The sequence below is a fragment of the Sprattus sprattus genome, assembly GCF_963457725.1.
Source record: "Sprattus sprattus genome assembly, chromosome: 14".
NCBI lineage: Eukaryota > Metazoa > Chordata > Actinopteri > Clupeiformes > Clupeidae > Sprattus > Sprattus sprattus.
The window spans coordinates 21,108,402-21,122,903 of record NC_137912.1 but is presented as its reverse complement, the minus strand read 5'-3'; the positions used below and the strand labels follow the sequence as shown (position 1 = coordinate 21,122,903).

General features: G+C 41.7%; 1 protein-coding gene across 1 annotated transcript; it reads left to right on the top strand.

Annotated features, from left to right (window-relative positions):
* The first annotated feature begins 3,304 nt into the window (after nucleotides 1-3,304).
* On the top strand, nucleotides 3,305-5,434 carry snrpf (small nuclear ribonucleoprotein polypeptide F). The gene is made up of 4 exons (XM_080851570.1): nucleotides 3,305-3,414; nucleotides 3,830-3,955; nucleotides 4,356-4,420; nucleotides 5,174-5,434. Exons 1-4 carry the CDS (start codon nucleotides 3,412-3,414, stop codon nucleotides 5,238-5,240), a joined length of 261 nt encoding a protein of 86 aa, XP_080707696.1. The 5' UTR covers nucleotides 3,305-3,411; the 3' UTR covers nucleotides 5,241-5,434.
* The last annotated feature ends 9,068 nt before the right edge of the window (nucleotides 5,435-14,502 follow it).

Genomic DNA, 14,502 nt, shown 5'->3' with positions numbered 1-14,502 from the left:
GAGTGAGAGAGAGAGGGGGGGGGGGGGGAGGGAGGGAGGGAGAGACTCCCGAAGACGGCTGTCGTAAATGCACTTTAACCCAAATGGGACAACATTGTCAGATTCCTGCTGGAACACAGACCCTCACACACACACACACACACCCTTAGTCACACAAACATGACCAGACAGACACATGCAATCACCCACACACTCTCATACTCACACACACACACATTCCTCCGTACTGTGCCATATTGCAGTATCACGCCATCAGAAATTATATGCCAGTTTTCTGAGCGTTTGTGCTTCTGTGTGTCTGTGTATGCCTCTGTGTGTGTGTGTGTGTGTGTGTGTGTGTGTGTGTGTTTGCGCATTGGTTGAGTTGAATTGTGTGGAAAGGCAAAACTATCTTAATATATATTTTTGTTGGCAACAAATAACACACACACTATCTCTCTCTCTCACACACACATATACATACAAAGGAGAATCATTTATAAAAAAAATAATAATTAAAAAAGTCTGTTTTAAATTAAAAAAGCCATAAAGTCCATGATGCCTTATCCAGGTAAGATCGAAGAGAATTTTGTACATAATGGTTGTTTTGTGTGCGTGTGTCTTCCTGTTTGTGTGTGTGTATGTGAGTGAGTGTGTGTGTCTGTGAGTGTGTGTGTGTGTGTGTGTGTGTTTGTGTGTGTGTGTGTGCACTTCTAATGCTTTCTCTTTATACAAGATGAATCTACTCATCAGTTGTTATATATGCATAGAAAATAAAATTTTCCAACAGCCCAATCAGAACCTGGAGTCCATGAGCTCTGTGCATGTTTGTGTCTGTGCGCATGAGTGTGTGGTATAAGTATGTGTGTGTGCATGCGTGTGTTTGTGTCTGTGTATACGTGCATGAGTGTATGAGTGTGTGTGTGTGTGTGTAAGTGTGCATGAGTGTGTGTCCCCCTGTGTGTGTGTTCAAGAGTGTTTTAAAGTGCTTTAAATAAGGTCTTGTCTAAAAGAGTGGATTATGTGTGTGTGTGGAATGTTTGCCTTAGAGGAGAATGTTTTCCAACAGCTTCATGACAGAGTGACGTAGATAACGCCATTCCAAACCTGACTGAGTGACGTAGATACAGCTATTCCAAACATTTTGAGGATGGCTCCCAGTGGCATAAGAATGTTTGTGTCTTTGCTTGAGTTTGTGTCTGTGTTTTTGTCTGTGCTTGCGTGTGTGTGTGTTGTTTTTTTGTTTGTTGTGCCCACAAACAAAGCTTTTAGTGTGTGTATTTGGGCATTTATTTCAAATTTTGCAATGTGTTTATTTTTTATATCAAACAACTGTATTGGTGTGTGTGTGTTTCAAAGAAAGTCTGTATTTATATTTTGGTCATGGTTGTTTCAAATACCGCTCTAAATGTTTATGTTTGTATCAAACGTAGATCTCTCTCTCTCTGTATGTGTATGTGCGCAAGTGTGTGTGTGCGAGTGTGTGTGTCTGTCTGTGTGTGTGCGAGTGTGTGTGTGTGTCTGTGTGTCTGTGTGTGCGTGTGTGTGTTCACCCTTTTCAGTTCCTCCAGTCCCTGACCCTGTTTGACAGGGCATAAACGGTGGAAGACATCCACCCATCCATTCATCCATCCATCCATCCATCCATCAATCCATCCAACCCATCCATCCATCTCTTTCTAATTGGCAATCTGTGGCCACTGGACTGTTTAGACACACACACTGGTCGCCCCTCTGATGACCACAATAAACACTGACTGCCCAGCCTATATCCATGAGCCATAGTGTGGACAAGTGTGTATCTCTGTGTGTATGTGTGTGCGTGGGATGGTGTATGTGTGTATACGAATGTGGAGTGGAGTGTGTGTGGCATGTGCATACTTGTGTGTGTGTGTCTGTGTTTATGCATGCATTTTGTTGAAAGTGCATGATTTAAAAAGTGTTTGCATGTGTGTGTATATTTGTTTGAATGTGTGCATGAGCTTCAGTGTGTGTGTGTGTGTGTGTGTGTTTGAGCGTGTCTATCTAGGCTGTTTGTGCGATTCTCTGGTCCATTTCATCTGTAGTATGCTAGACCAACTTCCCCTTGCAGAACTCTCATTGGCTAGTGTCACGAGCCCATGACAGTGTGGCCAATGAATGTGGGCGGGGGGGGGGGGGGGGGGGGGGGGGGGGGGGGGTAACCTTGCTATGGTTACATTGGCGGCATCTTGGTTCTCTGTGACCATAATGCTGCTTTATCTTGTAAGTTATTGTTTCTCTCTTCTTCACATATAAACATGTGTAGTGTGTGTGTGTGTGTGCGCGCGTGTGTGTGTCTGTATGTTGTTCTATAGGGCCACGGGGAGACAGTCCATTGCTTGTTCTGTATAATGAAGTTTATTGCTTTTGTTCGCCAGCATTCCTGAGTTTTATTACTGAGAGCCACAGAGACAAAGCCCTGTTCAGAAGAGAGTGACCCATACATTTGCACACACACACACACACACACAAAGCCCCTTTCCTTCCATTATGTTACACGTTCCATCGCTTATACAGAGAGAGAGAATGAGATTGAGATGTCTTAATGTAAACTACCAGTGAAATATGAAGGGGGTTTCCCAACATTTCTAACTGATCACACATCTTAACATATCCAAGTCTGTGTGTGTGTGTGTGTGTGTAGTAGACAGTAGTAGACAAGTAGGAGACAGAGACACTGTCCAATCCTGTGACAACAGGGGTAATTATAATGTATCTGTATGATATATAGCCCATGCAAATGAAGTAGCTATATTCAAATACTATCTGTGCTCATGTGTGTGTGCAAACTTAGAGTCTGAGCATGTGCCGACAGGTTGCTGTAGTTATAACCCAAGGCAACGATGAAAAAAAAAAAAAATTGGGATTTACCAGTGACACAGACATAGACAGGGGGGTAAAGACATTAGTTTTTCCATACCTTTGGTAAAATGATTGATTGGAAGTAGGGACTGATCTTTCTTTCTTTTTTTCTCTCTCTCTCCTACACACATAAGGTGGGGCAATACACAGTGATTAGACAAAATCAGCAAGAGCAAGTGAATGAAAGAGACAATTAGTTTGTGAGAAAAAGTATGCAAACCTTCTGAACAATAATGTCTTCCTGGCTAATTATTCGTCATCGCATGTAGTACTATTCATGACATTTAGATAAAGCCTTTCATTTAGGCTAGTAGATAATAACATACATTCATGAGAGAAAGAAAGAGAGAGATAATACCCCGTCGGGGGTGAATGTTCATGCCAGTTCACTAGAGGGCGCAATATGTTTTCTAAAGGCAAAAACAATTCCAAAGGCTAAAGGTTACACGGAAGTTCACTCGGCGGCAAAGCGTGAGGGTAATTCATTGTAGCCTGCAAAGAACAACAGTGTTTGGTGAAAATAGAGAGCTTCGTCACATTTAAGCAGAAATGGTAAGTTTGTAAATAGGCTGTTGTATATTTACATTTTTGTCAGGAATCGTTGTGAAATAAACGCTGTATTGCGTTTGACGACTGTTCGTGCAACGTTTTCCCTACGTGTTTGCGATGCACAATTGCTAGTTAAAAGCTAGCAAGGCTTTTAGCAACTTCAGTTCCCGCATCGTGGAAGTCTTTGAGTTATTTTTTACAAAGGCATAGTATCTAATATTTAAGATAAAAACTCATGAGTTTGCACAGGGCAGAATTATATTTCCTTTCTTACAGTGGACATAAGCTATAACTTAATCTCGTTTAAAACGAAGATCTTTACCTGGCGAGGTATCCTTACATATGCGAACAGCGAATGAACACATGCTGGAAATTATAAGACTTCAAAATGATTTCATGATCTTCTTTTCTATTGCAGAGTTTACCACTGAATCCGAAGCCATTCCTAAACGGGCTAACCGGCAAACCTGTTATGGTCAAACTGAAGTGGGGAATGGAATACAAAGGTTACCTCGTATCGGTAGACAGCTACATGAATATGCAGGTAAGAGTCGGTTTTTCAATACACTGCACATGATTTGCTTTCCATGGACACTCCAAGAACTGGCAACATGCCATAATAAACTTGTAATCTTGACTTTTGAAATAATATTTAACGTGTTGCCCTGAAATGGTTATATGTATTTTTCAGCGATCTACCTGTGACTACCTCAATAACTGTAAAGGCTTTCTGTCAAACCAAGCCATTTGAACTAGTTATTCGATAGCTATTTGTCAATTGTAAAATTGTGGACCCAAAAAGATCTTTAAAAAAAGGGTCCAGGTTGAGAAATCCCGAAGTGTCCCTTTTAGCGTGATGGAACGGGTGAAGACCACAACTCCCTGTGCCATTTTATCTCTGACTTTTCCTTGACTGAGGTTCTGTCTGTCCTTGCATCCTTTAGCTGGCAAACACAGAAGAGTATGTAGACGGAGCGTTAGCGGGACATCTGGGAGAAGTTTTGGTTCGGTAAGTTTCCACCGTGCACCTGTGGATGTCCGCCCACCACCCCCTTCGGATCCATGGATGGATGGATGGATAGATAGGTAGATGGATGGATCAGGGCTCTCAAAATGTTTAGGCTGATGTCCCCAATAAAGCGATTCTGCTTAGTGCACCCTCATTTCGGCCCTGAAAAGCAAACTTTAGTGAGATGCAGAATTATATTTATGATTGAAAAGTGTTTTTTATTTCTGAAATATAGATAGAGCCCTGTCCATAGATATAGCCCTGTTGATGGATGGACGGCTATACATAGAGCCCTGTATATTAGAGAGGGAGGTGGGGAAATGTAAAGAGATGTAGGGAGAGGAAGGGTAAATGTAGAGAGAGGAAGGAGAGATGTAGAGAGGGAGGGAGAGGAAGGGGAGATATGTAGGGATTGGAAGGGGAGATGAGGCGAGATGTAGAAAGAGGGAGGGAGATGTAGGGGAGGGGGAGGGGAGATGTAGAGAGAGGAAGGGGAGATGTAGAGAGGGAGGGGGAGGGAGGGAGATGTAGGGAGAGGAAGGGGAGATGTAGAGAAAGGAAGGGGAGATGAAGAGAGAGGAAGGGGAGATGGAGAGGTAGGGAAAGGAAGGAGAGCTCTAAAGAGAGGAAGGGGAGATGTAAAGTGAGGGGGGGGGGGGGGGAGGAGAGAGAGAGAATCCCTACAGGTTCATTGTCAGGTAGTCAATCCCCACAGGTATTTTGTAATCATAAGTCCTTTTTTTTGCTCCACAGGTGTAACAATGTTCTGTACATCCGAGGTGTGGAGGAGGAGGAGGAGGACGGAGAAATGAGAGAATGATGAAGACACATCACCCCCCTACACACAACCCCCCCCCCCCACACACACACACACACACCTGACATTTTTTTAAATGTCATCTTCTGTGGACTGTTTTGGACTGTTTTGTTTAAAAATTAAGATTTTTTTTTTTTATGTTTCTGACTTTGAACTCTGAACTTGAACAATAAATGATGGCGATTATGTTTTTCCTATATATGCTTGGGTTTTACTTATTGAATGCGACAGTAATGCAATGAGCCAAAGGGGCTTGTAAATCAGTCATGAGGAGAAAAAAGAAAAGTTGTTAAAGATATATCACTGTTTGTTCTTCTGGAAGTTTGTGTGAGTGTTCCTTAAAGTGCACTCCACTATTCTTATCAAGGACACTATGTTAAATTCAGCAAACTGTCCGTCAAGGTCTTCAAGCTGTCTGTTTAGTGTGTGAGCTCAAAACAACAGGTGTTCGTGCAGTCCTGGCTCTGTAAATTGGGAACAAATATAGTTGTTCAGATCGAACCATTATCAATTAAATCAATCCACACCTTGCTTCAGAAGGTAGGGGTATAATCTGATCAAAGATTTAAAATACTGACTTCAATCCTCTGATCTGACCTTGGCTGTTAAGAACGAATTCCAACTTTCGCAATTTATGGACTGCATCTTTAAAGTCATTTGAATAGGTGCCGTCACTAATGATCTGGCCAGTGTCTCCTAATAACGATGAATCCTAAAGGTTACGAGTGTTGTCTCGTTGATATTTATTTATTTTTTACATGTGTTTCCTAAAGAAGCACGTTAGGGCGCGATCACCAAACCTGCCAACATTTTACTAGCAAAATCCGGGCGATTTCGGCGGCGGTGAGGGGCATGGATGGCAGAGGCGATAAAAATGTTGGTTTTGTGGGATGTTGTGCATATAAGTAGCTTTTTATAGACAACAAATTTAGTATGTAGTCTTCAGTATATAAATATATACACAATTACTGTATTCATTAACAAAAAAACATGTTTTTATTTATTATTATGTAGGTATTCACAATTAATGTATTCACAATAACCAATTTATTATTATAACAACTAACTATTGCAATAACTTATCAATTCATGACATTTTTTAATACAACAAAATAATTCAAGACTAAACAATAAATTAAATAATAAATAAAAAAACATCACAGAAACAGATATGTAATTTGCACAGTTCTTAACACCACTGTTTTGCAGTGTTGTATATGTAGGTGGCTGACTTGGCTGCAAGTGTTTTTTTTTTTTTTGTAGATGGGGTGTACTTTGAAGCAGGCTTAGGGTGGCTTTACACGACAACGCTCCCGGGTGAAAACGACAAAATATTTTATCAGATGTGCCTTTCGTTTAGACGGCGACAGCGTTTTTGGGGCTTGAAAACGCAAAGAAATGAACCCACCCTCCAGAGTGGAAATCTTAAAAACGCTCCACCGTCACGTTCCCGTCTAAAGGGTTGAAAACGCAAAAGTGTGCTCTGAGCTGCTGACGCTGGCTATCCTTGCCTACGCGTTGACGTCATACCCATGTGCAGTACATCCAAACACCAACAAACGTCAGATTCAACATTATTTTAATGGCCACACATACAGGAAATTAACATGTCGGATTGCTGCCATGCTTTGGTTTTCCGAATTTCGATTTCGCGCTAAGGAGAGAAGTAGAAGGACGTTTCAACGCATGCGCGCGCTCTTGGTGTTGTTGTATGACAGTGCTTCACAGTACCACCTAGCCACCTGGCATGCATACTACATCAAGTTTCACACATTTTTGCGTCCCCGTGTGCATGCAGATTTCCACCCAAAGTCGCTCGTCTAAACGCGAAATAAAAAGTGGGAACGCAACGCCACTTTTGCGGTTTGTGTTCAGATCGTTGTCGTGTAAAGCTAGCCTTAGTAAAGTTAATTTGGCAAGATAAGAGAGCACACAAAGTGCTGTTATTCAAACTAGTTCTATTTTCTGTAACATTTTTTTTTTTTACCATACTGAAAGTCCTCTCTGAGGAATCATTGCTGTGTGGAATGCAAAGTAATGCCTTCATCAGCCTAGCCAGCTGACTGAAGCACTCATCTTTCCCTACAAGGCCACAGAATCTGTCCACTCTGTTCCTGAGGTAACTCCTTGCTGTCTGCAACCTGGTAGTCAGTCAGTTCCACTCTCAGCTTATCAGGATCAAGTCCCAGTTGAGGAAACAAGCACCCTAGCCTTGACACTTCACAGTATGAACAAATTTGAAAACATCTTATTAGTAGGGTTACTTACGAACTGCTTAATGTACTTCATTCTTATAAAAATCTTTGCTCAGTTAGGTGACTAAAGGTCTGAAAGTGCTCAATTCTGATGTTCAATTAAAACATGTTTTTTTTACAAAATTTGAAAGGACCTGTTTCAGGAGAGAGGTCAAGGCGAGAGGCTGGGTCCAGCACGTTCAGGTCCTTAAGCAGTGGAGAATTTAGGGGGAAAGCCTTAAGCATCTTCCTTATGACTTCCATGTAGAAAGCCCTGACTGTCCTAAAAACACAATTGTGACAGGATAACACAATATATTAACCAGGAATCCCAGAAAAATACAAATGAAGCATCAAGGTATCGTTATAACTGAAGCTATAACTTACTGATATATTTTCATCATTGTAACCAAGGGCAGATCCTCTTTTTCAACATGCATATGTATATAAAGGCTAGATATGTCGCCCGCGTTTCTGGTCGACGGAGTCGAATGACCGCACATGGCGGCCATTTTGCGACGGAATAGCTCGCTCACCCTAAACATTGTGTTGGTAGTGGAACATACTTTTTAAATAACCAGAACTTGCTCAATTTTCAAACGGATTGGTTTGTTATAAACGCAAGATATGTAGTTATGACACTGCATACTTATGAAGAACTATAAACATGGGTTTTCATACGGAAATAACATTGAACAAAACAGATAGGTGCAATAAATACACATGCACAAGCTATTTATGTAAAATCAATATCGAGGCTACTAAAACTCAGCACACAGAATGGCAACAGGAGATAAATGTATACTGTTATTGTCACCTTTATAAAAGCAATATTACTGATATAATAAAATAAAGGTGATCCCACGGGTTCTCGTTTCGAGGGAACGTTCAATAGAGCAGGCTGCACAAAAGTCTGACATCTTCACTGGCAATAAAGTCAGCAATTTCCTGTCGAAATCATAATGTAAGATGTTTAACAAACCAACCGGATTGGAAATCATGTGCAACTTCAGTTATATTGATTGAAATCTACTACCCAAATGTTTCTCCCTATCTGTTTCTGAAATTGATGTCTACTAACCTAAATGTTCTCTCGCCCTTATAGCATGTTCCAATCGCTGATGGAAATGGAAATATTGCTCCTCACCCCCACCACTCCTCATCTACACACATGGACAGCTGAACTCTACCCACTCACTTTCTTCCTTTTCTTTCCCTACTAATCAAGACTATCTCCCCATGGGACGCTGCTGTAGTCTCTCCACCTGGTCTTCCTGGAGAAACACTCGGCCAATTGCACCCACCGCCACTGCATTGCCGTACACTTACTCTACCCCATACCCTATGCTAGCATTTATATACAATATACATTATTGCCACCACTGAAATGTTTCTCTGTCCCTACGTCCCCTACCCCTGTAACAGTAACCCTATTAGTACAGTAAACTGGTCTTGCCTGTATCATGTACTGTATTTACCACCGGATGTCTGTATACATACTATGTCCCGCGACCAAATGCTGGCTGTGTACAACCCCTGTTGCTTTCTTTCTCCTTCTGCCACACAAACCTCTCCCTTCCCCCCTTCCCACCTTCCTATCTCCACCCGGCCGACCTCAAGCAGATTGGTCCCCCCTTATGTGCCGTGGTTCTGCTTAAGGTTTCTTCCTGCCTAACAGGGAGTTTTTTCTTGCCCCTGTTGCCATTGTGCATGCACTAAGGGGGTCTAGGCTCTGGGCTCTGTTAAGTGCCTAGAGGCAATTGTATTGTTATGGCGCTATACAAATAAAATTGAATTGAATTATATTGCAAAGAAAGAACAATTATGCCTCGCCAATTGATGTAAAATGACGGTATTGACGTTTGTAAATCAAGTCATTTGTAACTCCGTCAAGATTTCAGCGAGATAAGAGTGCAAACGATTGTGAAGATCACTGACGTTACCAAACGTACCACTGATCCCTCCAGGAAGTTATCCTGTCGTAAGGCGGCCTCCTGTGAGGACGTTCAAGGCTCCACCGTGAGATAGCTAGCCTTTATATACAGCCGCGGAAAAAATTAAGAGACCACTTCAAAATTATCAGTTTCTCTGGTTTTACTATTTATTGGTATGTGTTAAAGTAAAATGTACATTTTAGTTTTATTCTATAACCTACTGGCAACATTCCTACCAAATTTCAAATAAAAATATTGTCATTTAGATCATTTATTTGCAGAAAAATGACAATTGGTCAAAATAGCAAAAATGATGCAGTGTCTTCAGATCTCGAATAATGCAAAGAAAACAAGCTCATATTCATTTTTAAACTACACAATACTAATGCTTACACTTAGGAAGAGTTCAGAAATCAATATTTGGTGGAATAACCTTGATTTAAAAATCACAACTTTCATGTGTCTTGGCATGCTCTCGACCAGTCTTTCACATTGCCGTTGGGTGACTTTATGCTACTCCTGGCGCAAGAATTCAAGCAGCTCGGCTTCTTTTCATGGCTTGTGACCATCCATCTTCCTCTTGATCACATTTCAGAGGTTTTTTATGGGATTCAGGTCTCGAAATTGGGCTGGCCATGACAGGGTCCTGATCTGGTGGTACTCCATCCACACCTTTACTGGCCTGGCTGTGTGGCATGGAGCATTGCCCTGCTGGAAAAAACACTTCTCAGAGTTGGGGAACATTGTCAGAGCAAAAGGAAGCAAGTTTTTCTTCCGGGACAACGTTGTACTTTGCCTGGCTGAGGTTTGTAAAAGACCATAAGGATTGAAAAAGCGGACTGGAGGTTCTTCTAAGTTCGTCTTCTCTGATGAGTCCGATTTCACAGTAGGTGCAAGACTCTCTGGCTTGTAGGCCTCTCCAGGTCTCCGTCTAACCATCAGACGACCATGTGTTGGGCAAAGCTGAAAATTGGACTCATCAGAGAAGACGAACTGGAAGACCCTCCAGTCCGCTTTTTTCAATCCTTATGGTCTTTTACAAACCTCAGCCAGGCAAAGTACAACGTTGTCCCGGAAGAAAAACTTGCTTCCTTTAGCTCTGACAATGTTCCCCAACTCTGAGAAATGTTTTTTCCAGCAGGGCAATGCTCCATGCCACACAGCCAGGCCAGTAAAGGTGTGGATGGAGTATCACCAGATCAGGACCCTGTCATGGCCAGCCCAATTTCGAGACCTGAATCCCATAAAAAAACCTCTGAAATGTGATCAAGAGGAAGATGGATGGTCACAAGCCATGAAAAGAAGCCGAGCTGCTTGAATTCTTGCGCCAGGAGTAGCATAAAGTCACCCAACGGCAATGTGAAAGACTGGTGGAGAGCATGCCAAGACACATGAAAGTTGTGATTTTAAATCAAGGTTATTCCACCAAATATTGATTTCTGAACTCTTCCTAAGTGTAAGCATTAGTATTGTGTAGTTTAAAAATGAATATGAGCTTGTTTTCTTTGCATTATTCGAGATCTGAAGACACTGCATCATTTTTGCTATTTTGACCAATTGTCATTTTTCTGCAAATAAATGATCTAAATGACAATATTTTTATTTGAAATTTGGTAGGAATGTTGCCAGTAGGTTATAGAATAAAACTAAAATGTACATTTTACTTTAACACATACCAATAAATAGTAAAACCAGAGAAACTGATAATTTTGAAGTGGTCTCTTAATTTTTTCCGCGGCTGTATATACAGTGCCACTTGAAAGTATGGGAACCCTTTGAGCACTTAAGCGTTTTCTGTTGTTTTACCATGATTTTTCATTTTTTTATCACCAATTTTCCATAGATGAAATGTCAGGTTCATGTTTATCATTTGCATGTACTTGTTTAGAGGAAATTGTTTGAGTACCCAAAAAGCTACATGAAACATGGAATTAGTCCATTTCAAAAGTAAGTGAACCCCCAGCTGAATTGATAAAGTCTAGCAGGTAACAGATTCAGTGCAACTTATTTGGGTGATTAATTAGTCAATTGAGCAAACCGATCATCTGAGACATCCTTAGGGAAAGGTTTGGGCAACACAGATTAAAAGAGAGAGGGAACCAACCAAACTACTGTAGTGCCAAGGTGTACCCACACAGATCAACAATGCCTAGAGGAAACGAGATATCCGAGAACATCAGGAAGAAGGTACTGACAGCCCATCAGTCTTGGGAAAGCTATAAGACCATCTCCAAAAAATTCCAGCTCCATCCATCCATCCAAGACAACTAATTTTGAAATGGAGGGCATTCAACATGACCGCATCTCTGCCTAGAAGTGGACGCCCATCAAGACCATCACCAAGAAGCACCAGAAGAAGAATAAATCAGGTAAAAGTCAACCCACACATCACCTCTAAAGAGTTTCGGACCTCTCTGGCAGCATCTGGGGTAAATGTACATGGGTCTACAATCAGACGAAAATTGTTGGTTTTGATCTTGACAAAATAATTCTATCTCGGACTCATCTGTCCAAAGAAGGGACTTCCAGAAGGCCTTTGGTTTATCCAAGTGCTCTCGGGCAAAGTTGAAACGGGCAGTTTTGTTCTTTCTTGAGAGCAGAGGCTTCCTTCTAGCAACCCGATCATGAATGTCATGTCTATTCAATTTTCGTCTGATTGTAGTCCAATTTTCAGCTTTGCCCAACACATGGTCGTCTGATGGTTAGACGGAGACCTGGAGAGGCCTACAAGCCACAGAGTCTTGCACCTACTGTGAAATTGGACTCATCAGAGAAGACGAACTAGGAGACCCTCCAGTCGGCTTTGGTTCAATCCTTATGGTCTTTTACAAACCTCAGCCAGGCAAAGTACAACGTTGTCCCGGAAGAAAAACTTGCTTCCTTTTGCTCTGACTGTCAAGTCCCGTCCTGTGAGATAGTTTATGTTTCCCCTGTGTTGTCACTATCTATGTTCTGTGTTGTGTTTGTTTACTCATCTCTCCTCTCGTTTCAGACACGTCACGCCCTACCCTTGTGTGTGCTCCGCCTTGTTGATTGTTTGTCCCGTCATGATTGTCGTCACCTGTTCAGTCATGATTGTTGTCACCTGTTCAGTCATGATTGTTGTCACCTGTCCCTCATCACCTTGTGTGTATATATTCTGTGTGTCCCTGTCCCTCGTTGCCAGTTCGTCTTAGTTTCTTCATGTCTCAAGAGTTCCAGCGTTTTTCCTTGTTTATTGATCTCCTGTTGCCGACCCTTGCCTGTCTTACGGATTACGTCTTTGCCTCTTCCCCTTTCGGTTACTCTGCCCGTCTTGGTCTGCCTGCGTGTGTACCGACTACTCTGCCTGCTAAACGGATTACGACTCTGCCTTTCCCTTCCTCAGGGTTCCCACACTTGCCTTGAAAAAAAATTCCATACTACCTACTGATTTTCCAGGTACCATATTAAGTGACGATATATAGGCCCCTGAAGCTTTTCGCCACCATCCGCGCCCCCTTCCCCTCACACACACAACCCCCTGTCCCATTCTGACTAGAAAAGTAATTTGCGGCCCATTAATGTGCCTGCACGCACGTGCATGATTTTAACCGCCGCCACACCCCCTCCCCCCGCACAGATATTCTGCCTATAATTAAATATGTGAAATTATCAGGGTGCATCGCTAGCTGCCGCCACGCCCCCTCCCCCCCCACACACATACATTACGCCTGTAACACTTGTCAGTGTAATTTCTTTTTTCACGATATTCTACAGTAATCTGGAAATGTCAAAGCGAATTTATAAAAAAAATTCAATGGTGACTGATCAACAAAGGCTCATATCGCGGACCCCTGCAATCCCGTCGCGGACGTTGTTGCTGTTGGAAACCCCTGGGGTAGATCACTAACCGCCGTCGCCACGCTCCCTCCCCCCGCGCACATATTCCGCCTGTACCACTTGTCAATGTTATATCTTCGCTGAATATGGGTCTGCATCAGTATATTTCAGGCAATGCGACTTGGCTATTCAGACTATTTAGATTGACATATTTTTCTTATTTTAGATTTTTTTCACGGTATTCAAGAGTAATCTGGAAATGTCTTGAAATATCAAAGCAATTTTATAAAAATAAAAATAAAAATCAATGGTGAACGATCAACATAGGCTCATGTCGCGGACCCCCTGCAATGCCGTCGCGGACCAGCAGGGGGCTACGGACCCCCGGTTGTAAACCCCTGGCCTAGGACACCTGACTACTTACTTGATTTAAAGGATTTGCCTGTCAAGTCTACATTGTAAAGGCTTAGAAATTATGTCTTATTGATAATATCCTGCAATGCATCACACATTTGAGATTATGAGTCTTACGTAGAAGGGGTAGTATGACTACTCTTACTCTGTAAAAGCTTTAGTAAATCAAACTAATGAACCTAAAAGGGGAAATATAAGGCTGTGGTTCCTCAGTACAGCAACCTCACTAGTAAGCTTAGCTTAACAGTATAGATGTATAGAATCAGTCTGGTCACGATCAATGATTTTTCAAAAATGGCTCACCCCAAATGTTCCTATTAAGTAGTATCATTTTTTAGAGAAAAAAGCGAAAAATCTCAAAATAGCTAAAAGTAGATATAAGAATGAATGTTACAAAATTGATCAAGACTAGACTGGTCAATAGCAATGTAAACTAGCAATGCAAGCTTTGCATTGCACTGCATCTGCTTAATTTATTTAAAATTAAAAACAAACTCCTCTAAATGTGGTGAATAACACGGTTTAAAGAAAAGTAAATGAGTGAAATACATATGGGGATCAAACATAGCAAGGTAAAAATTACTTCAACAATTCTAGTGTAAGCTGCTAGCTAGCAAGTTGCAGCTAGCTAGTTAGCAAGAATGCACTGCTTACTAACTAACGTTGATAAACCCAGGTTTGCCACAGAGTTTAAACACAGCTACTTACATTTGATAAACTTGTATAAGAAGTTTTCACTGTAGATGTCAAGGCTCCCGTGTTGGCTGGGAAATGCATGTATTTGACCCTTCTAATCTATTGAGATCGCGAGTAACGTTTCTCGGTTATTATTCCCAAAGTCCACCAATCCGAAACTATACTTTTTTAGTCCATATCACCAGG

Coding starts and splice junctions, on each gene's coding strand:
- snrpf (XM_080851570.1), top strand. Junction 3,956..4,355: donor ACAGCTACATGAATATGCAG/GTAAGAGTCGGT, acceptor TGCATCCTTTAG/CTGGCAAACACAGAAGAGTA. Junction 4,421..5,173: donor CTGGGAGAAGTTTTGGTTCG/GTAAGTTTCCAC, acceptor TTTGCTCCACAG/GTGTAACAATGTTCTGTACA.